Here is a 25,530-nt window from a genome sequence, read left to right on the forward strand (position 1 = left end):
ATTTGGTAAGCACATTCTACAAAAATGTATGTTGAAAAGCATATTGAATAGCATAAGATGTACATGATTGTATGATGGAAAAAAAGTTCATTCATTAAAATGAAAGTATGCTGTTGAATTTGAACTTAAATTTTATTCAAACAACCTTAATTTTGCTGTCAAAAGACTTTTACATTGTGCTGGGAAAGGTACCAGGTTGTATTGTTAATCCTGATTGACATTTTAACTCCGCCCATATTGTCTGCTGTAACTCCACCTCCTGCATTATTCTGCTGTGTGTGCTGAATCAGGTTACTGTGTCTGCTTCGCATCTGATCAAGAAAACCAAATGTTCAATCTGCTGAAAAGTTCTGCTAATTAAATAGTCTTTGACTAAAGCTTGTGTCGTTCAAGATGTTAACATTCCTGAAATCTACATTTAATCAATGTTAACAAACAGGGATTGATACAGATAGATGTGTATCATTGGCTTTTCCCATAATAACAATTAACAGCTTGTTTACAGCTCAGTCTGATTCTATAGAATTAGGGCTTGAAACTAACTTTTTATGTCACCATTCCAGCCGGACTGACAGGGTATAATTTCAACCAGTCTTCAGAAAAATTTACCAGTCCACCAGTTTTTCAGAAATGATTAAACTTATTTCGCTATTAATGAACATATTAAAATGAAACAAGAGGTCCTGTGAGCAATGCTCACTAAGAATACCCTTCGCTTACCCAAATCTCCCAAAGGGTGTTGGTAATAGGTATAAACTACCTCTTTTCTGAGTGTAAAAAACAAATGGCATGACAAACCGAACCATATTGCTACTTCGATGTCCAGTGCACGTGACCTTTGACCTTTTGACCCCAAAATCGATAGAGAACATCTTCATCCCATGGGTAGTCCATATGTATGATATGGTGACTGTAGGTGGAAAGGATAATGCTTTAGAGCCTGGAAACCATATTGCTACTTCGATGTCCAGTGCGCTTGACCTTTGACCTTTTGACCCCAAAATCAATAGGGAACATCTTCATCCCATGGGTAGTCCATATGTATGATATGGTGACTGTAGGTGGAAAGGATAACACTTTAGACCCCGGAAACCATATTACTACTTCGATGTCCAGTGCGCTTGACCTTTGACCTTTTGACCCCAAAATCGATAGGGAACATCTTCATCCCATGGGTAGTCTATATATATGATATGGTGATGGTAGGTGGAAAGGATAATGCTTTAGAGCCCGGAAACCATTGCGTCTACAGACGGACGGACAACCCGATTCCAGTATACCCCCCCACAACTTGTTGCGGGGGGTATAATAATGGAATTCAACTAGATATGCATATTCTACAGACAATATTGTAACGCTTATGTGAGATTTATATTTACTAATCGGGTTCATCTGATATCTACAGAGGAATGCAAAATGTGTGTTTTAGATTCCATAAGTATATTTTCCAAAATGACGGTTTGGAAAATTGACCAGTCACATCGGACTGACTGGTGCAATTGTCAGTCAGTCTACCAGACTGACGGGCATATGTTAATTTCGAGCCCCGAGAATGACTAGAAAAAATATACCATAGCCACGAACATGTCTCAAGAATAAATTGGGGATGGGGCTGAATCTAGAATTCAGGGGGCGGGGCTATGTCCATTGAGTTTAGAATACATTCGAGGTGCATGGGGCTGGGTCCCGTGAGTCTAGAATACATTGGGTGCGGGCTGGGTCAGCTGAGACTCAAGAGTCTAGAGTATATTGGGGGTGAGGGTGGATCTGCTGATTCTAGAATATATTAGGGGCGGGGCTGGGTCCATTAAGTCTAGAATACATTAGGGATAGGGCTGGGTCTGATGAGTTTAGAATAAATTTGGGTGGGACTGGGTTTACTGAGTACAAATAACATTAGGAGTTGGACTGGATCTGCTGAGTCTAGAATACATCGGGGGCAGGGATGGCTTCATTAAACTTTGACCCTACCTGAAGCATCATAATAGGCTGTTGATGCAGATTTCCTCATTACATGTACTAGTTATGTCTCCCCTCTTTCAGGGAGTGACATATTGTTTTTGTACTGTCCGTCCGTCTGTCACACAGTCATTGAACACTTCTCCTACTATATGGCTTATTGGATAGAATTAAAACTTTGTACAATGCTTCATTGCCATTTGTAGATGTCAATAATGTCGGGACAGGAGGATCCAATTATTTTCCTAAAAGTTATAGTGGATCTAAGAGGGATGGAGGGTGTAAAATAGCTTGTGAACACTTCTCCTATGTGGCTTATCGAAGTTCATAAAGTCTCTGTTCCTGCTCATCCTTTCTCCTCCATACCATGCAGTACATTAAGGGAAGGAGATTTCATTTGGAGCACTTCCAATTTGGGATCGAGCTATTTGTTTTTCATGAAAACAATCTCTAGTTTTATAAGATCCCTAGCTCTGATGGTGTGGACACAGCAGGAATTTAAAAGTTTTGTGAAATCTCTGAAAATCATCTATTTAGGACAACACACTAGATACTGTGGGTATTTGTCAGAACAAAATAGTGCGTGCAATTGTCCAATCAAAACCTCTGTCTCAGACTATAAGTGTAGGAATCTGGTTATATATATTTTTTTACCTCTTTAAGAGTAACATGATGTAGAGATAAGCACATCGTCAGAAACCCACGGTTGATTACGCTTCGTTCCTCTCTCCATCACCCGTGGGTCCATCGTAATCAACCGTGGGTTTCCGACGATGAGATAAGCATTGTGGCCCAGGGCCCTGCTGTTGTATATTTACAATGATTATTAAATAATTTGATATTCATTATTGTTATGGGTAAAGTATGATGACACAGGAAATCTAAAATAACGTATGTAAAAGCTTGAAAAAATAAAAGCATGCATGCACGATATCATTGAATGACTTTCAGTATGCAACACATACATGTAAATGTATAGTTCTAATTCGTTTCCATGTCTTGATATAGGCATTTGGAAGAACAAGTCGGAATTGAGAGATATCCGGGAATCGGAAACTGTCTTTGTAGCTGACAAAGACGTATGGTCAACCTACAAGGGTAGATTTGTTCAGTGGGAAAAGGCAGTGCATCGATCCCGGGAGTGGTACAGCTAACAACATCGATCACGGGAACGATACCGCTTAGAACATCAATACAGGAAGTGAAACATCAGTACAGGAAGTGGAACAGCTTAGATCATCAATACAGGAAGTGGAACAGCTTACAACATTGACACAGGAAGTGTACACATGTATGTTGCTATGCTTCAGCTGAAAATTAGAAACATTTCTTCACTTCTGAAAATCTTCTGGGAGCTGTATTTTCATAAGATCAATGTTGTCAACAAATTTTTACAAGCGGTAGAGATATTATTGGTTACATAATTATGGATTATGTATATTGGGTTAGGGTATTATGGCACATATTAAATGTTAGACTTTTTGGCAGATGATGAAAAATTGTCAAGGTAAACTGCCAGTATTTCCATTCATATGAATTATAGTTTTATGAGAATTCACCAAAACAAAACAAAGAGAGCAGATATCTAAATCTGGTTTCGAAAAAATCTGCTAAATATTTCCAACAGCCAATTGAGTTACATATGGCATTCATTATGTGTCAGAAACTACCTGAAAATAAAATCCTTGAGATCTGGATTTATGGTTCTTGATGACCTGTGTTGATTGTTTATAAAAAGAAAACGGAATTTGATGTTGAAAGTACTGATCATACTGATCATTTTACAATTTGTTGAGTTTATAAAGTTTGTATTCAGTGAAAAAAATGTTATATTTTTATACAGATGTGTCAATTGTTTACTATATGACCCACCCTGCTGAATATTTAATTATTTTGTTTTATATTTATACATTGGTATGTCATGATATACATTTACAGGTGCAAGCTTTCTGTATATGATATTAAAGGTAAAAAATATTGTTGTATTAAGATTTTCAACATAAAGTCACGACATCATGGAGACTGAAGTGCCAAAAACTCTGTGATTCTGTGTGTAGATTTCAAATTATTGTCTGTGCCATTGAAAGAGAATAAAGATATTTTCATGAACATGTACTCGACATGTGCTACATTAATTGGCAGGGGTCCACTCAATCATTGCTGCTCTCATTTCATGTATGAAACCAGAATGTGCCATAATATGATTTTTTTTAAAGACCAGCTTCCATTTACCTACTTTGTAGACTTAAAGCTTACATGTACCTATGGATTTAGCAATATATCAAGGAGGATGAACCTAATTTGAATTTTTAGCCCTTTGTGCAGAAACCTGCACATGTACTCAAAATGTGGTTGTTGTGGCATGTTATCAATATATTTAAATAAGTAAATGTATTTTGTTTTGCATAGTGAAGCATTGTAACAATTCTGCACCATCACTGAAATTTTTTTAGGTGGTAGGGGGGAAATATGATATTACACTTTGTCGTGTATCTGTCAATAAGAGTTTCCGACCTCTTGAGAGTGCTTTTACTGCAGTTTGATCTTTGACCTTTAGTTTCATCTGATCCATGACCTTTCATTAGTCAGGTCCTTGACCTTTTGTTAGTTTGATTTATGACCTTCAATAGTTTGATCCATGACCTTTTGACCATTAGTTAGTCTGGTCCTTGACCTTTAGTTAGTTTGAATTGTGTTTGGAACTACCAGACATCACTATTGTTAAGAGTAATGTATGAAAATGTGTATCATTTTAAATAAAGTTACAGAACTGATTTTTTTTTTTTGTATATGGAAAGGCAATGTATTAGCCTTAAATATACAATTCATAATCATGAAGATGCGATATTACCTTCAATAAAGACCAGGTGAGATTAACGAAAGCATAAACCTCAAGCTCTCAGTGCATAGAGGTCAGTGGTGTTTATATTCACAGGGAAAGTCCTTGCTGTCATTCATTTATAATGTACTTCATTATGAACAGAGTGCTTCATTATGAATAGAATACCTGAACATGTAAACAGTGTACTGACATAATTTTAGAGGAAGGGGGGGTTAGGGTTATCTGCAATATCGAATAATTCGGAATATTTTGATATCATTAAATAAAAAAAATTCTAGCCAGGCAAAATTAGAGAGGCTGTACATTATTATTATTGCCTTTACAATAATATATACCTGTGTATTCTCTCCTAGATGTTGTGAGAATGTCCTCGCTAATAAAGGTTTTGTCGTCTTGAGAGAGAGATTTGAAGACGTATAGCTGTGATTTATGAATTTTGTCCCGGGATTACAATGTATCAACATGCAGTAGCTAGTGATTAGGCCAAGTAAAATTAATTAGTTGATTATCATTCCCGCCCGCCCCTCGAAAATCGCCGTGCCCCGATTTTTTTTATTTTTCAAAATTACGATTTCCGGATATTTTTATGTCCGGTCCGGTATCGTACCTTGTTTCACTTTGCCTTTTAGAAACCCAAATGCACATGTAATTGTGATTTATAAAGCCTTTTCTCAATGAGAGAAGGCATTTTCGAGGTCAAGAATACCATGGCGAAAAATAAAAAATAAAATCCTCCCACCTGCCCCATTCTTTTGTGAAGTTTGAATGATAATCTACTAATTAATTTTACTTGGCCTTACTGGTACTATCGTTAAAATGCTATTTCAAGCTTCATCACATTCGCAAGTCATTGTAACATTAGAATTACGTAGTAAATAAAGTCAATCACTCTGAATGCTTTTGTTTTTATAAAACATTTTCCTGAGAGGTAGGATTTGAGGGAAAGTTCCAGTATTCAAGGAGCGAGATGTTCCCTATCTTGCTTGGTTCATGTAACCAGTACACTCTGACTCAAACCAACTGCAGCAGAATATGTCTTGTTGAACTAATCATGCATACAGTCTTCGACGTTAATCAGTGGCCCGAAGCCAGTAAAATTGGGATCGGGCTTCTAAAAATATTTAACCCAGGAGTCCAGCGGGCCTGTAAATGTTTTCTTATATATGTTCTGTATATATTACAGATATTAAAGCCTTTTCTGAAGTATAGGGAGGGGGCTCGTCCGGGAAATTCCAAACCTCCCAAGCGTATTTCGCAATCACAACCATCAGATGCAAATAAAAATGGTTGTACGAAGAGAAAAGAGAACAAAAATTCATGCCCCATTGAACTGAGGGTAGGCCAAATTGGCTAAGATTTGATTCTTGAGAAAACAAAATGTTTTGTACATGGTGTATACAAAACAAAGTAGAACATGAGCTGCTGATTTGTCTGCGAGATTAATATGACTTGTTTAAAAATAAAATAAGATAATCCTTTTGATGTCAGTTGTTCTCTAATTATGATCACCTTGACCTGTATTTTTCTACAGTAGAACAAAATCAGCATGTAACACATTGCAAATGACAAGTGGTTAAATTAGAAAAAAACATGTTGGGCCTGTGAAATATTGTCCGGGCTTGCAAAATTATTAAACTGGGAAACCCGAAGGGCCTGTGCTTCACAAAGTTTTTTCGTGAAGACTGTGTATAGGAACTAATAGGATGTAGGAAGTAATCGGGTATAGGAACTTGTACCATAGCTTGGCGTGCTTTCTTTTGTTAAAAGTGTGGGTTATCTGTACATAACCCACACTTTTCTTCAAACCCCGCCCACATTCTCGAAAAAACAAAAACAAAACAACATCACTGTCCACTGTATGAAGTTCCTTCAGATCAAAATTGCACATATCAAACACGGATAACTGACTCAGACTAAGTTCTCCAAATACATTATAGATATTCGCACTGAATCTCACTTAAACCTTGATACAAGATAATATTGTCAATGGTCTCGTCCCAAAGACTTTCTAGTTCCATATTCTCCTCAAGTCGAGAAACACGTGTAAGTAGAAATACGGGTATCATTTATAAAGAGTTTTATAAAAGACCCAGTCACATGATAAGAACGCGTTTGAGAGATAAACTTGTATAGCGGACAGAGTGAATCAGACTTGTGTTTCTCTTATGGTTTCGCATCTTACAATTCTTTTTATTTTCTCTTATGGTTTCACCATTTTTTAAAAAAAATCTACTGTATATACATGTAAACGTTTTTCCAGCCAATTTAGTCAAAATATGTATTAAAATAAAAATACCAAAACCAACAGTCCAAACATTCATATGCACTTTAAAAACGGCTTTTTAAAAACAATTAATGAACATACATTTTTCAGTGATAGAAAGTCATTATGATCGAAATATATGGTGTTCAAAGTGTAATGTAAAGACATAACAATTGGCATCATATTGTAAACAGGCGACCGCGCTTCCGAAAGCTATAATAAAATATAATGAATACTAGTAAACTATGGTACAAGTCACTTACCCCATATAATATTGTTGATTATGTTCAGATACCCGATGGGCATGGTCATAATGACCACACCCATCGGGTATCTGCACATAACCAACAATATCATATAGGGTAACTACTACTAGTCGGGTATAGGAACTAATCAGGCATAGAACTAATCACGGTGACCTACTTTTAGTTGACACACTGAAGACTCAAGATGCATCAACTGACAAGTCAAATAGTATTCAAATACAATGTATAGCCATCAAATTCCAAAAGAAGGCCACAGTGACCTCTTTTTTGGTCGACACACTCCAAAGACTCAAGATGCATCAACTGACAAAGTTTGATGATTGTAAGTCAAACAGTATCTGAAATATTCAAATATAGTCGTCAAAATCCAAAAATAGGTCACGGTGACCTACTTTTTAGTCAACACACTCTGAAGACTTAACATGCATCAACTGACAAAGTTTGATAATTGAAAGTCAAATAGTATCCGAAATATTAAAATATAGCCGTCAAATTCCAAAAGTAGGTCACGGTGACCCACTGTTTGGTCAACAAACTATGAAGACTCAAAATGCATCAACTGACAAAGTTTGATGATTCTAGCTTTCATAGTGTCCAAAATATGCATCTAAAATTGAAAATGTGAAATTTTAATGCCTTCAAAATTCAAAAAGTAGGTCACTGTGACCTGCTTTTTTTAATTATAAATATGTTTCGAGGCCTCTAGACGCATCGACTTCCAAGGTTTGATGATTCTAAACCTCTCGGTATCTGAAATAACAATCTAAAATGTATTCATAAATTATTAGCCATAAAATTCAGAAAGTAGGTCATGGTGACATACTTTTCACATGAGGCACTTCAAGGTCCCATGATCCATCAACTGACAACTTTTGATGATCATAGGCTCAAAAGTGTCCAAGATATGCATCAAAATCCATTTAATAATAATCACCTGCGAAATTCAAAATGTACGCCACCATGACCTACTTTTGAGACAACATGAGATGCATCAACTGACAAAATTTGATGATCCTAGTCCTTATACTAAGCAAAATATCAAAGTTTTAACAAAACAAAATTTAAGGTCAACATTGAAGTGACCTTGAGACCACACCCTTTGCCCCAGGACGATGCCTTGAACAATTTTTTATCTACAACCTATCCTCATCCTTATGCATAAGTTTAGTGATAATTTGGCCAGTGGTTCTTGAGAAGATTTTTTAGCAACCACTTCTTTTGTTTGCATTTTCCTAATTATCTCCCCCTGTTAAAGGGTCACAACCCTAGTTTTAGTACAAATGAAAGACTTTGGGCCAAGGATACCCTGTGACAAATTTGACAAAAATTGGCCTAGGGGTTCTTAAGATATAGCCCTTTTTCCAAAAAGCTGACGCACACCACACATACATGGTCATATGATTAGCTCTTTGAGCCTTCGGATCAGAAGAGCTAAAAATAGAACTAAAGGGAAATTTTCAATTTTTTTTTTAAAAACATGTACAAGTATTAAATAAACAATTTTTTTAACTTTCACATTTTTAATACAATGAAATAAACATATTTGAAACATATTCAACTTTAAGCAAGCTCTGTACTTGTTCCAAACCTTAATCTATGGACATTATCAAATAGAAAATATACCCTCAGTACATACTGTAGGCAACAAGAACCTAAGGATTGTCTGATCTTTCATTCCAATTGTCAAGGAAAGTTTCTTTTTAATTTGAAATTAAAAATATACACTTTGTCATTGTCCAATTTAGAATTCATGTCGTAAATATTTGAAAGGATAATCGATCCTCTTGTCTTCTTCCATTTCACAACTGTTGGAAAATAAATTCTCGTCTATTCTGAACACAAAGTGCTGCTCCTGAACCTGGTCTTGGATGTAAAGTTTTCTTGTCTCTGTTTGTTCTGTTGTCACCTCATGAAAATATCTGTATTCCTAAAGCTTGAATTGTCCCTGAAAAAATAAGAATATTTGTCTTGTACAAGCTGGCAATAGTGAATAGTGAGGGAAGATATTTGCATTTGCAAGTACTTTGTCAAAAATGAACTTTTCAATTTTAAATAAGTATCTCTTAATATACCGATTTTGTCACATGTTTCACATATCGAAATCCTACTCCATTTTAAACCCACACCCTCTCATGGACAACATTCTACTCATTTCCCCCTCAATGGCCCCTTTGCTTTCCCTATTTCCCCCTCAATGTCCCCTTTGCCTTCCCTATTTCTCTCTCAGTGTCCCATTTGCTTTCTCTATTTCTCTCTTAATGTCTCCTTTGCTTTCACTTTCCCCCCTCAATGTCCCCTTTGCCTTTGCTTTCCCTATTTCTCTCTCAATGGCCCCTTTGCTTTCCCAATTTCTCTCTCAATGTCTTCTTTTCTTTCACTATTTTCCTATCAATGTCCCCTTTGCTTTCACTATTTCCCTATCAATGGCCCCTTTCCTTTCACTATTTCCCTATCAATGGCCCCTTTCCTTTCCCTATTCTCTCTCAATGTCCCCTTTGTTTTCACTATTTCTCTCTCAATGTCCCCTTTGCTTTCCATAATTTGATGGACAGCCCCTGTCTTGATGAACAGCCCCTGTCTTACTTGATGGGCAGCCCCTTTCTTGATGGGCAGCCCTTGTTTTACTTGATGGGCAGCCCCTGTCTTGATGGGCAGCCCCTGCCTTACTAAATCCTTACTTGATGCTGTCGGTGTGTGTCTTGTATTCCATGATGGTGTTGGGCGGTAGGTTGAGGACTCTCTTCAGTGTGTCTCGGATTCTGGATGTTGTCTGTTGATCACAGGCTGTCCTGTTCCACAGAGACAAAATGTCCTCCTACAAAACACCGGATCACCGGAATTAGAAATACTCCCCACAAAATTAAAGGAATCTTTCATGAACAATCTTGCCTACAGTTTTTGTGGAACTTTTAAAACTTACAACTAGCAGAAAATTTAATACAACTAATTCTGTTAAGCTAGAGTTTTCAATGATTTTCATAAGAATGAATATTTTTCATTTTTTTCACTAATAACACATCTGACAAATAACTACCTGGAGACATGATCACTTCTGTTCTGATCATGTGCTATTTAACTATAGGGAGACTTGTTGGGTTCTGTTCTGATCATGTGCTATTTAACTACAGAGACTTGTTGAGTTCTAATCTTGTGCTATTTAACTACAGAGAGACTTTTGAGTTCTAATCTTGTGCTATTTAACTACAGGGAGACTTGTTGAGTTCTAATCTTGTGCTATTTAATTACAGGGAGACTTGTTGAGTTCTAATATTGTGCTATTTAACTACAGAGAGACTTGTAGAGTTCTAATCATGTGCTATTTAACTATAGGGAGACTTGTTGAGTTCTGATCTTGTGCTATTTAACTACAGAGAAACTTGTCGAGTTCTAATCTTGTGCTATTTAATTACAGGGAGACTTTTTGAGTTATAATCATGTGCTATTTAACTATAGGGAGACTTATCGAGTTCTAATCATGTGCTATTTAACTATAGGGAGACTTGTTGAGTTCTGATCTTGTGCTATTTAACTACAGAGAGACTTGTCGAGTTCTAATCTTGTGCTATTTAACTACAGGGAGACTTGTCGAGTTCTAATCTTGTGCTATTTAACTACAGAGACTTGTCGAGTTCTAATCATGTGCTATTTAACTATAGGGAGACTTGTTGAGTTCTGATCTTGTGCTATTTAACTACAGGGAGACTTGTCGAGTTCTAATCATGTGCTATTTAACTACAGAGAGATTTGTCGAGTTCTGTTTTAATCATGTGCTATTTAACTATAGGGAGACTTGTTGGGTTCTGTTTTAATCATGTGCTATTTAACTACAGGGAGACTTGTTGGGTTCTGTTTTAATCATGTGCTATTTAACTACAGGGAGACTTGTTGGGTTCTGTTTTAATCATGTGCTATTTAACTATAGGGAGACTTGTCGAGTTCGAATCATGTGCTATTTAACTACAGGGAGACTTGTCGAGTTCGAATCATGTGCTATTTAACTATAGGGAGACTTGTCGAGTTCTAATCATGTGCTATTTAACTATAGGGAGACTTGTCGAGTTCGAATCATGTGCTATTTAACTACAGGGAGACTTGTTGGGTTCTGTTTTAATCATGTGCTATTTAACTACAGGGAGACTTGTTGGGTTCTGTTTTAATCATGTGCTATTTAACTACAGGGAGACTTGTTGGGTTCTGTTTTAATCATGTGCTGTACTGGTGGCTGATTCATTTTTGTTTAACGTCCCTCTCGAGAATATTTCACTCATATGGAGACGTCACCATTGCCGGTGAAGGGCTGTAAAATTTAGGCGTATGCTCGGTGCTTATGGCCTTTGAGTGGGGAGGGATCTTTATCATGCCACACCTGCTGTGACACAGGACCTCGGTTTTTGCGGTCTCATCCGAAGGACTGTCCCATTTAGTCACCTTCTACGACAAGCAAGGGGTACTAAGGACCTATTCTAACCCGGATCCACACAGGACTATACTGGTAGTAACTCGATTTGTGCTGCTTTACTCCTAATATCTAATTAAGAAAACACTGAAACTTTTTCGTTTTTTGGAAATCATTGAAATGACAAAACTGATCTCTATACAGTATGCAAGAAAACTTAAAGTATTTAGATTGGAAGATTTTGATATTCACATGAATGACTCCTGACTGATCTGAGAAAATTTTTCTAATAATTTCCAAATTTATGCTTTTAAAACAATTTCTTGACTTCAAAGCATATTTTAAGGGTCATAGATTTTATTAATAGTTATTGGTTTAGCTGCATGTGGAGACATAAAAAGGGAATTCATAGGTATAATACTCCTACCTGATATCAGACCGAAATGACTGCTCCACAGATTTCTTCCTTACCAGATACAGGACTGAAATGACCACTCCACAGATTTCTTCCTTACCCGATACCAGATGGAAATGACCACTCCACAGATTTCTTCCTTACCCGATACCAGATGGAAATGACCACTCCACAGATTTCTTCCTTACCCGATACCAGATGGAAATGACCACTCCACAGATTTCTTCCTTACCCGATACCAGATGGAAATGACCACTCCACAGATTTCTTCCTTACCCGATACCAGATGGAAATGACCACTCCACAGATTTCTTCTTTACCCGATACCAGATGGAAATGACCACTCCATAGATTTCTTCTCTTACCTGATTGAAATGACCACTCCACAGATTTCTTCCTTACCCGATACCAGATTGAAATGACCGCTTGAAAGATTTCTTCCTTACCTGATACCGGATTGAAATGACCGCTCCACAGATTTCCTCTCCCACCATAAACTGCTCGCCCAGCATGGCCAGTATCAGATTCTCCCAGCACCGTGAGGCCAGACCTTTCTTTAGCCGTACAATCCATTTACCTCCCTTGTTATTTGCTGTATCCTAAAATTGGCAAATAATTTACAGGATCTTTTTTAAATCATTATCAATTAAACTTCCACAATGACCAAAGCATCTATATTTTTACTATGAAACATATCAACAGTCTTCTGAGCTACCTGGAAGTGTGTTCTAATTTCTAACAAGAAATGTTTATAAAAACATATATGCCCCCAGTGGTGCAAAATTGAAAAGGGTTAACCACATGAATCACTTCATTGAAAGTAGTGCCAAACAATTCAAGATATTGAGCAGACAACATCTTCCTATGTCCAGAGTGGATTGATCCCTGGATTTTGACCATGTGATCTAAAAATCAACAGGGGTCATCTACACCTTAGGATGTACCAATATACCAAATTTGGTGTCAATCAAGCATATAATTCTTCAAATATAGGAGACAATATATTACTGTGTCCAGTTTGACTCTTAACCTTTGACCATGTGAACCCAAAATAGGGGTCATCTACTCCTTAGAATGTACCAGTGTACCAAGTTTGATGTCTTTCAAACAAAGGGTTCTCAAAATATGGAGCAGACAATATCGTCCCATGTTCAGTTTGACCCTTGACCATGTGACCAAAAAATCAATACAGGTCATCTACTCCTTAGGATGTATCAGTGTACCAAGTTTGATGTCTGTCAAGCAAAGGGGTATCAAGATATTGAGCAGACAGCATCTTCCTATGTCCAGTTTGACCCGTGATCTTTGACCATGTGACCTCAAAATCAATAGAGGTCATGTACTCTTTAGGCTGTACCAGTGTTTGATGTCTGGGTTAGGTTCAGGGTTCTTAAGATAATGGGCGAACAATATTTTCATGTTTAGAGTAAATTGACCCTTGATCTTTTGACCTCCAAATCAATAGGGGTCCTCTTCTACACATAATCAACCCAAACATGAAATATCATTACGATATCATGGTTCTGCAGATATTGAGCAGACAACATGTGTTTTATTGACCAACATACATACCGACCGACAGGTGCAAAGCAATATGTCCCTCTTCTTTGAAGGGGGGCATAAATATATATAAAACAAGAGTCATAAATTTACAGTATTTTTGAATTATATTGCCATGTTTAAGTACAAGTACAGTACCGACTAATCCGGAAGACAGAGTACTTTAGTTTTTACAATACTAAGATATACCTCCCACATCGGGCGTATTCCTTCCTTAAATAGATGATAGTCGCTGTGACCCGTTAAATCGCTGGGACGAACAATATGTGCATAGTACTTCCAGAACTGCTCCACCTGAAATACAGTCTTTGTATACTAACCGTTACATCAACAGGTAAATGGAGTAAAAGATGCTTCAACAAGGCTTTCGTAATTTATCCCCAAATTAAAACACAGTTATAACCAAATACAACCAATGAAAGTTTGTTTCATAAAAATTCATTATGTTTACTTTTCCAATGTTTTGCTTTAGATATCTTTACCTATTGAAATGATAGCCATTTCCTTATGAGTTTGAACAATGTTCATATGAATTTTGATAATAAAGTTTAGTACAACTATTCAAATGTCTGGGAATTCTCCGACAGAAATAATAAAGATTAGTACAACTATTTAAATGTCTGGGAATTCTCCAACAGAAATGAAAACGGAATATAAATTTCATAAATTTCTTTGATACTGCACTTCAATAAATATGTTGGTGGAAAGCATTACAATTCATACCCTCAAAAATAAAATTCATTTCTTAAATATGTAATAAGTTTTTCTACATTTTGCTAAACAAAGACAGTCTATCCTGAAATCACCAGCCTGTCTTATAAATCTGTGTAAAATACAGATGACAGCCTGTCTTATCAATCTGTGTAAAATACAGGTGACAGCCTGTCTTATAAATCTGTGTAAAATACAGATGACAGTGGAATTAAATCTGTAGAAATCTATTTGGGCTGATGTTTAATCACTCAGAAGCAGTCCTCACAAGTTAATTCTAACACACAAGCTTACACGAACTTCAATTAAAATGTATAAAAAGCAGTATATTCAGGCACCAAATACTTTCAATTTCCGGCTTGATAAAACATTTGTTTTAAATTTTCATGAAAATTTGAAAATCAAAGGATTAGGAATGCAAAATTTTCACTGATTATACACTGTTTTGAAAAGCATGTGACTGCAGTTCCACATTTTGATGCCTTGGCTACATAGATCAATATCAACAAGTGACATTTCAGCCACATTGAATATTCTGCTCAAACAAATAACATCTGCATGTTCACAGGGATTCCAAATTTCTATTGGAGGTCACCGGACACATGAACATGAGAGTCTCTGAGAAAATATTCAGTATCACCTGCATTGTTACTTACTGATGCGAAAGTTCCCACAAGTTTCAGATTTTGGTCGTAACTTGTTGCTGTGGAGTGCTTCCCTGGGGATTTCCTGGAAAACCACAGCGAGTAGTTAAACTGCAGAGGATGTTCCCCTGGGCCCGGCTTCTGTGAACAGACATCCAGACAATACAAATATTCCCATGATAGTATGGGCTGTTACAGAGAGACACATGTATCATATGAAGAGTGAAAAATGGAAAGATTTTCCAAATACACTTTATAGTCTAAGATGTAAATAAACAGTCTGAGACAATGGGAATTTTTTAAGGGTCAGTAGGGGGCTGAAATAAGGCCCCATTCCCAATATTAAAAAGTGAGTATTTTCCCAAATTTTTGCTTTTAAAATTTCCAAACAATGAAAACAAATCAAAGCATGGTAGTCTTATTGTTCATAAATCATCACAAATCCACAGATGACAATTTTAGCTTCAAAATTGTAACCCCCCCCCCCCCCCAAAAAAAACCAACCTAATTTGTTAAGGATTTGACAAAAATGTAAGTCAGAAGAAGACCAACTACTTCTTAATGCACTGGTTTGGTTTTCTCCCTACTTCTTTTATCGATGATAAACTTTCCCCGATTTCAAGGAAATGTTGCTAATTTTTCCAACTGAATAAACCCAGGCCATTGAGATCAAGACCTTATAAAAACCCTGGACAGTCACACATATAATTAATTCACAGGTGTTGTCTTGCCATAGACAGTCTGAGACACGCACACTGTGTATATATAATGAACTTACAGGTGTTGTCATAGACAGTCTGAGACACGCACACTGTGTATATATAATTAACTTACAGGTGTTGTCATAGACAGTCTGAGACACGCACACTGTGTATATATAATAAACTTACAGGTGTTGTCAAAGACAGTCTGAGACACATACACTGTGTGTATATAATTAATTTACAGGTGTTGTCATAGACAGTCTGAGACACGTACACTGTGTGTATATAATTAACTTACAGGTGTTGTCATAGACAGTCTGAGACACGTACACTGTGTGTATATAATTAACTTACAGGTGTTGTCATAGACAGTCTGAGACACGTACACTGTGTATATATAATTAACTTACAGGTGTTGTCATAGACAGTCTGAGACACATACACTGTGTATATATAATTAATTTACAGGTGTTGTCATAGACAGTCTGAGACACGTACACTGTGTGTATATAATTAACTTACAGGTGTTGTCATAGACAGTCTGAGACACGCACACTGTGTATATATAATTAACTTACAGGTGTTGTCATAGACAGTCTGAGACACATACACTGTGTATATATAATTAACTTACAGGTGTTGTCATAGACAGTCTGAGACACGTACACTGTGTATATATAATTAATTTACAGGTGTTGTCATAGACAGTCTGAGACACGTACACTGTGTGTATATAATTAACTTACAGGTGTTGTCATAGACAGTCTGAGACACATACACTGTGTGTATATAATTAACTTACAGGTGTTGTCAAAGACAGTCTGAGACACATACACTGTGTGTATATAATTAATTTACAGGTGTTGTCATAGACAGTCTGAGACACGTACACTGTGTGTATATAATTAACTTACAGGTGTTGTCATAGACAGTCTGAGACACGCACACTGTGTATATATAATAAACTTACAGGTGTTGTCAAAGACAGTCTGAGACACATACACTGTGTGTATATAATTAACTTACAGGTGTTGTCATAGACAGTCTGAGACACATACACTGTGTATATATAATTAATTTACAGGTGTTGTCATAGACAGTCTGAGACACGTACACTGTGTGTATATAATTAACTTACAGGTGTTGTCATAGACAGTCTGAGACACGTACACTGTGTATATATAATTAACTTACAGGTGTTGTCATAGACAGTCTGAGACACGCACACTGTGTATATATAATTAATTTACAGGTGTTGTCATAGACAGTCTGAGACACGCACACTGTGTATATATAATTAACTTACAGGTGTTGTCATAGACAGTCTGAGACACGTACACTGGGTATATATAATGAACTTACAGGTGTTGTCATAGACAGTCTGAGACACATACACTGTGTATATATATATATATATATATATATATATATATATATATATATATATATATATCCAAATTGTGTTTTTAAAAAAAATCACAGTGTCCGGTATAAAATATTAAAAGAAATAGAATAAACAGTACACAAAGTTAAAAATTTAACGCAAGCGCTTTCATTTTATAATCCTCAGGCGTTACATTTTAAAATAGTTTTTAAAATTTTAAAATGTAACGCCTGAGGATTATAAAATGAAAGCGCTTGCGTTAAATTTTTAACTTTGTGTACTGTTTATTCTATTTCTTTTAATATATATATATATATATATATAAAATTATACATAATTAACTTACAGGTGTTGTCAAAGACAGTCTGAGACACATACACTGTATGTATATAATGAACTTAAGGTAGGGATGGGTATTGGCTGGAAATTTCGTATTGCGATATATTGCAATATTCTAAATTGTATTGCAATAAATATTGGTGTATTGCAATATTTTCAATAATAATTTGAGATGTATTATTTCATCGACCTTCCATTATATTCATCACTGTTCGTTATCTTCACTTTTTCATACAGAATGTACATGCATGTACCTATGATAAATAACAAAAGTTCTTGCATGTTAACCAGATTTCATTGAAAATAAACATGAACAAAAAATAAAGATTCATAAACATTGTATCGTTCGAACAAAAGTTAAATAGAGTGGGCAGGATTTTCAATCTTTGGGTTTATTGAGCGACTTATTGACAGAAATCCAGGTACCTGTGATTATACATAATCTGCACTTTGGCAGTTGACTTATAATGACACATTTTCCTAAATTGAAACAAAAACATGGAATGTAATGACAACTACAAGAGATAAAAGGACATATCTCCATATATGGAAGCTGTTTGCTTACGCAATGACAAGTTCCGGTAAAATGGAAGCTGTACACAGCGAAATTCAAACTCGTTGGTTTTAGTTGTCTTTCTACTCTAGTTAAAATGAAATTAATGGTGAGTCAGTTGTGAAAGTAACTTCTTAGATTGTATATCAATGATATGTGACTTGATTTTACCGAAACATGTACTGAGTGCAATTTTTATTTTGCTACATTGCTGGTATATGGGATGCATTCTATTGTTAAAGCGGGGTCCGTACGACGTTATTACTTTAACGATAGAACATTCCATCTACATGTGATGCAACATATTCGTTGTCCCGGTCCGACTGTCCCCCTACGTATTTGACTTCTGCGTTACATAATCTGCAAACGGCGACAGACCTGTCTATTTCGTTCGTCTTTTAGTCTTTCTTGAACCCAAAATGCATTTATGTATTAGCTTTTGCACGTTTATTTCGCACGATTACAAAGTTGACCAACGTTTCCTCTGACATCTTTACTGTATTTAATTTTATGAATCCCTAGCTCGTAACTAAATCCCAAGCCCGATTATATTTTGCCGGTATATCGGTATTTGAAAAACGTATCGCAATACGATATTTTTTAACAACGAATCGCAATACACCGGAATATCAATATTATTGCACAGCCCTGCTTACAGGTGTTGTCATAGACAGTCTGAGACACATACACTGTGTATATATAATTAACTTACAGGTGTTGTCATAGACAGTCTGAGACACGCACACTGTGTATATATAATGAACTTACAGGTGTTGTCATAGACAGTCTGAGACACGCACACTGTGTGTATATAATTAACTTACAGGTGTTGTCATAGACAGTCTGAGACACGCACACTGTGTGTATATAATTAACTTACAGGTGTTGTCATAGACAGTCTGAGACACGTACACCGTGTATATATAATTAACTTACAGGTGTTGTCATAGACAGTCTGAGACACGTACACCGTGTGTATATAATTAACTTACAGGTGTTGTCATAGACAGTCTGAGACACGTACACTGTGTATATATAATTAACTTACAGGTGTTGTCATAGACAGTCTGAGACACGTACACTGTGTATATATAATTAACTTACAGGTGTTGTCATAGACAGTCTGAGACACATACACTGTGTGTATATAATTAACTTACAGGTGTTGTCATAGACAGTCTGAGACACGTACACTGTGTGTATATAATTAACTTACAGGTGTTGTCATAGACAGTCTGAGACACATACACTGTGTGTATATAATTAACTTACAGGTGTTGTCATAGACAGTCTGAGACACATACACTGTGTGTATATAATTAACTTACAGGTGTTGTCATAGACAGTCTGAGACACATACACTGTGTGTATATAATTAACTTACAGGTGTTGTCATAGACAGTCTGAGACACATACACTGTGTGTATATAATTAACTTACAGGTGTTGTCATAGACAGTCTGAGACACGTACACTGTGTATATATAATGAACTTACAGGTGTTGTCATAGACAGTCTGAGACACATACACTGTGTGTATATAATTAACTTACAGGTGTTGTCATAGACAGTCTGAGACACATACACTGTGTGTATATAATTAACTTACAGGTGTTGTCATAGACAGTCTGAGACACGCACACTGTGTATATATAATTAACTTACAGGTGTTGTCATAGACAGTCTGAGACACATACACTGTGTATATATAATTAACTTACAGGTGTTGTCTTGTCATAGACAGTCTGAGACACATACACTGTGCATATAATTAACTTACAGGTGTTGTCATAGACAGTCTGAGACACGTACACTGTGTATATATAATTAACTTACAGGTGTTGTCTTGTCATAGACAGTCTGAGACACGTACACTGTGTGTATATAATTAACTTACAGGTGTTGTCATAGACAGTCTGAGACACATACACTGTGTATATATCATGAACTTACAGGTGTTGTCATAGATAGTCTGAGACACGCACACTGTGTGTATATAATTAACTTACAGGTGTTGTCATAGACAGTCTGAGACACTCACACTGTGTATATATAATTAACTTACAGGTGCTGTCATAGACAGTCTGAGACACGCACACTGTGTGTATATAATTAACTTACAGGTGTTGTCATAGACAGTCTGAGACACATACACTGTGTGTATATAATTAACTTACAGGTTTTGTCTTGTCATAGACAGTCTGAGACATGTACACTGTGTGTATATAATTAACTTACAGGTGTTGTCATAGACAGTCTGAGACACGCACACTGTGTATATATAATTAACTTACAGGGTTGTCATAGATAGTCTGAGACACGTACACTGTGTATATATAATTAACTTACAGGTGTTGTCATAGACAGTCTGAGACACGTACACTGTGTATATATAATTAACTTACAGGTGTTGTCATAGACAGTCTGAGACATGCACACTGTGTATATATAATTAACTTACAGGTGTTGTCATAGACAGTCTGAGACATGTACACTGTGTATATATAATTAACTTACAGGTGTTGTCATAGACAGTCTGAGACATGCACACTGTGTATATATAATTAACTTACAGGTGTTGTCATAGACAGTCTGAGACACGCACACTGTGTATATATAATTAACTTACAGGTGTTGTCATAGACAGTCTGAGACACGTACACTGTGTGTATATAATTAACTTACAGGTGTTGTCATAGACAGTCTGAGACACATACACTGTGTGTATATAATTAACTTACAGGTGTTGTCATAGACAGTCTGAGACACATACACTGTGTGTATATAATTAACTTACAGGTGTTGTCATAGACAGTCTGAGACACGTACACTGTGTATATATAATTAACTTACAGGTTTTGTCTTGTCATAGACAGTCTGAGACATGTACACTGTGTGTATATAATTAACTTACAGGTGTTGTCATAGACAGTCTGAGACACATACACTGTGTGTATATAATTAACTTACAGGTGTTGTCATAGACAGTCTGAGACACGTACACTGTGTGTATATAATTAACTTACAGGTGTTGTCATAGACAGTCTGAGACACATACACTGTGTGTATATAATTAACTTACAGGTGTTGTCATAGACAGTCTGAGACACATACACTGTGTGTATATAATTAACTTACAGGTGTTGTCATAGACAGTCTGAGACACGTACACTGTGTGTATATAATTAACTTACAGGTTTTGTCTTGTCATAGACAGTCTGAGACATGTACACTGTGTGTATATAATTAACTTACAGGTGTTGTCATAGACAGTCTGAGACACATACACTGTGTATATATAATTAACTTACAGGTGTTGTCATAGACAGTCTGAGACATGCACACATGTGTATATATAATTAACTTACAGGTGTTGTCATAGACAGTCTGAGACACATACACTGTGTATATATAATTAACTTACAGGTGTTGTCATAGACAGTCTGAGACACGTACACTGTGTGTATATAATTAACTTACAGGTGTTGTCATAGACAGTCTGAGACACATACACTGTGTATATATAATGAACTTACAGATGTTGTCTTGTCATAAACAGTCTGAGACACGTACACTGTGTATATATAATTAACTTACAGGTGTTGTCATAGACAGTCTGAGACATGCACACATGTGTATATATAATTAACTTACAGGTGTTGTCATAGACAGTCTGAGACACATACACTGTGTATATATAATGAACTTACAGGTGTTGTCATAGACAGTCTGAGACACATACACTGTGTATATATAATGAACTTACAGGTGTTGTCATAGACAGTCTGAGACACGTACACTGTGTATATATAATTAACTTACAGGTGTTGTCATAGACAGTCTGAGACATGCACACTGTGTATATATAATTAACTTACAGGTGTTGTCATAGACAGTCTGAGACACGTACACTGTGTATATATAATTAACTTACAGGTGTTGTCATAGACAGTCTGAGACACATACACTGTGTGTATATAATTAACTTACAGATGTTGTCTTGTCATAGACAGTCTGAGACACGTACACTGTGTATATATAATTAACTTACAGGTGTTGTCATAGACAGTCTGAGACACTCACAGTGTGTATATATAATTAACTTACAGGTGTTGTCATAGATAGTCTGAGACACGTACACTGTGTGTATATAATTAACTTACAGGTGTTGTCATAGACAGTCTGAGACACGCACACTGTGTGTATATAATTAACTTACAGGTGTTGTCATAGACAGTCTGAGACACGTACACTGTGTGTATATAATTAACTTACAAGTGTTGTCATAGATAGTCTGAGACATGCACACTGTGTATATATAATTAACTTACAGGTGTTGTCATAGATAGTCTGAGACACGTACACTGTGTATATATAATTAACTTACAGGTGTTGTCATAGACAGTCTGAGACACGTACACTGTGTGTATATAATTAACTTACAGGTGTTGTCATAGACAGTCTGAGACACGTACACTGTGTATATATAATTAACTTACAGGTGTTGTCATAGACAGTCTGAGACATGTACACTGTGTATATATAATTAACTTACAGGTGTTGTCATAGACAGTCTGAGACATGCACACTGTATATATATAATGAACTTACAGGTGTTGTCATAGACAGTCTGAGACACATACACTGTGTGTATATAAATAACTTACAGGTTTTGTCTTGTCATAGACAGTCTGAGACACATACACTGTGTGTATATAATGAACTTACAGGTGTTGTCATAGACAGTCTGAGACACATACACTGTGTGTATATAATTAACTTACAGGTTTTGTCTTGTCATAGACAGTCTGAGACATGTACACTGTGTGTATATAATTAACTTACAGGTGTTGTCATAGACAGTCTGAGACACGTACACTGTGTATATATAATTAACTTACAGGTGTTGTCATAGACAGTCTGAGACACTCACAGTGTGTATATATAATTAACTTACAGGTGTTGTCATAGATAGTCTGAGACACGTACACTGTGTGTATATAATTAACTTACAGGTGTTGTCATAGACAGTCTGAGACACGCACACTGTGTGTATATAATTAACTTACAGGTGTTGTCATAGACAGTCTGAGACACGTACACTGTGTGTATATAATTAACTTACAAGTGTTGTCATAGATAGTCTGAGACATGCACACTGTGTATATATAATTAACTTACAGGTGTTGTCATAGATAGTCTGAGACACGTACACTGTGTATATATAATTAACTTACAGGTGTTGTCATAGACAGTCTGAGACACGTACACTGTGTGTATATAATTAACTTACAGGTGTTGTCATAGACAGTCTGAGACACGTACACTGTGTATATATAATTAACTTACAGGTGTTGTCATAGACAGTCTGAGACATGTACACTGTGTATATATAATTAACTTACAGGTGTTGTCATAGACAGTCTGAGACATGCACACTGTATATATATAATGAACTTACAGGTGTTGTCATAGACAGTCTGAGACACATACACTGTGTGTATATAAATAACTTACAGGTTTTGTCTTGTCATAGACAGTCTGAGACACATACACTGTGTGTATATAATGAACTTACAGGTGTTGTCATAGACAGTCTGAGACACATACACTGTGTGTATATAATTAACTTACAGGTTTTGTCTTGTCATAGACAGTCTGAGACATGTACACTGTGTGTATATAATTAACTTACAGGTGTTGTCATAGACAGTCTGAGACACGTACACTGTGTATATATAATTAACTTACAGGTGTTGTCATAGACAGTCTGAGACATGCACACTGTGTATATATAATTAACTTACAGGTGTTGTCATAGACAGTCTGAGACACGTACACTGTGTGTATATAATTAACTTACAGGTGTTGTCATAGACAGTCTGAGACATGTACACTGTGTGTATATAATGAACTTACAGGTGTTGTCATAGACAGTCTGAGACACATACACTGTGTGTATATAATTAACTTACAGGTTTTGTCTTGTCATAGACAGTCTGAGACATGTACACTGTGTATATATAATTAACTTACAGGTGTTGTCATAGACAGTCTGAGACACGTACACTGTGTATATATAATTAACTTACAGGTGTTGTCATAGACAGTCTGAGACACGCACACTGTGTATATATAATTAACTTACAGGTGTTGTCATAGACAGTCTGAGACACGTACACTGTGTATATATAATTAACTTACAGGTGTTGTCATAGACAGTCTGAGACACATACACTGTGTATATATAATTAACTTAGAGGTGTTGTCATAGACAGTCTGAGACACGCACACTGTGTATATATAATGAACTTACAGGTGTTGTCATAGACAGTCTGAGACACATACACTGTGTATATATAATGAACTTACAGGTGTTGTCTTGTCATAGACAGTCTGAGACACGCACACTGTGTATATATAATTAACTTACAGGTGTTGTCATAGACAGTCTGAGACACGTACACTGTGTGTATATAATGAACTTACAGGTGATGGTAGTGGAGGATCTTCTAGTTCATTTCTTTGTTCATTATCTTCCTCACCACTGTCTTCTGTTTTTAACCTGAAAATTGTTAAACCAAAACAGAATTCAGCTTATTTGTCTCATAAGTCAAAATAGATATAAAGTCGGACTTGCTTCTCTTTTTTCCATAGTCCAGCGAATTAACATGATTAAGGCAGACTGTCTAGATTTAAAAAATATATATATAAATTTTTAACAGTTTAAATGTACACCCCCAATCTCTAAAATTCTCCATCAATACAGCATTATGTTATATGGGCATAAGTAAAAATTTTGTATCTAGATCATAGTATATGATCAAGAAATAGGAAATTCTTCAGAAGTAAGTGATAAATTTGGCAGTAAATATAACTTCCCAAGAAACCTTTTAAAATATAAATTATTCTTTCTTTCAAAAGTACTGGTACGACCATATAATCAATATTTGTAATAAACAAACAACAATAACCAAAGAAAATAAAAACAAACAAACAGTTACAAAGCAAAAACAAAATCAATGTTCAGCAACATTTTTTTCTTTCTTTTTCACATATGGCCGGAATACTTTCAATTAAATAAACATCATTTGAATGAACACAAACTATTTCAAGAAATCGTTAGCCTACCCATTTTTGATATTTTGATTTGCTGACCGTAAAACGTCAAAGGACTTTATTTTCTGTGGCATTTTTGAAGAAATACACGTGTCGATACCAGTTCAAGCAGCCAGGCAATTCGGAAATCTGACGTCACACGCAAATAGCCTTGTTCAAAATTATCAATCCTTCGATATTAATTCTTCATATCGAGATTTCACTTTTTTTTAATATAAAGGCGTTTGAAATTTGTTTATTGCATATATGAAAAACGTAGAGCAACACATGAAAGCGGAAACAATGAATATACTCACGCATCAAATTTGTTGTTCATGGTTTCTATATTTATTATCCTACTTCCGGTTTCACTTTATAGTTGCTTTTGTAAACCAAA

General features: G+C 35.9%; 2 protein-coding genes across 5 annotated transcripts in view; one reads left to right on the top strand and one right to left on the bottom strand.

The window, feature by feature from the left end:
• Positions 1-5,696, top strand: part of LOC125657558 (putative glycerol kinase 5) — a 35,679-nt gene extending 29,983 nt beyond the window's left edge. For both annotated transcript variants that reach the window (XM_056149838.1, XM_056149839.1), the window contains one exon: positions 2,968-5,696. In XM_056149838.1, coding sequence (XP_056005813.1) covers positions 2,968-3,113 — 146 coding nt within the window. In that variant the 3' untranslated portion in view covers positions 3,114-5,696. The remainder of the gene's footprint in view (positions 1-2,967) is intronic.
• A 3,085-nt stretch (positions 5,697-8,781) lies between these two features.
• On the bottom strand, positions 8,782-25,527 carry LOC125657567 (eukaryotic translation initiation factor 4E type 2-like). 3 transcript variants are annotated; one of them, XM_056149841.1, is made up of 8 exons: positions 25,451-25,487; positions 25,167-25,304; positions 24,525-24,600; positions 15,069-15,197; positions 13,891-13,995; positions 12,588-12,740; positions 10,009-10,145; positions 8,782-9,275 (listed from the first exon to the last, which is right to left on the bottom strand). In XM_056149841.1, exons 2-8 carry the CDS (start codon positions 25,226-25,228, stop codon positions 9,233-9,235), a joined length of 705 nt encoding a protein of 234 aa, XP_056005816.1. In that variant the 5' UTR covers positions 25,229-25,304; positions 25,451-25,487; the 3' UTR covers positions 8,782-9,232. The 3 variants fall into 3 exon arrangements, with proteins under 3 accessions (XP_056005816.1, XP_056005817.1, XP_056005815.1); XM_056149842.1 differs by lacking the exon at positions 25,167-25,304 and having other exon boundaries at positions 25,451-25,527; XM_056149840.1 differs by having other exon boundaries at positions 25,167-25,491.
• Between the last annotated feature and the right edge of the window lie 3 nt (positions 25,528-25,530).

This window comes from Ostrea edulis, chromosome 9, assembly GCF_947568905.1.
Source record: "Ostrea edulis chromosome 9, xbOstEdul1.1, whole genome shotgun sequence".
Taxonomy (NCBI): Eukaryota; Metazoa; Mollusca; class Bivalvia; order Ostreida; family Ostreidae; genus Ostrea; species Ostrea edulis.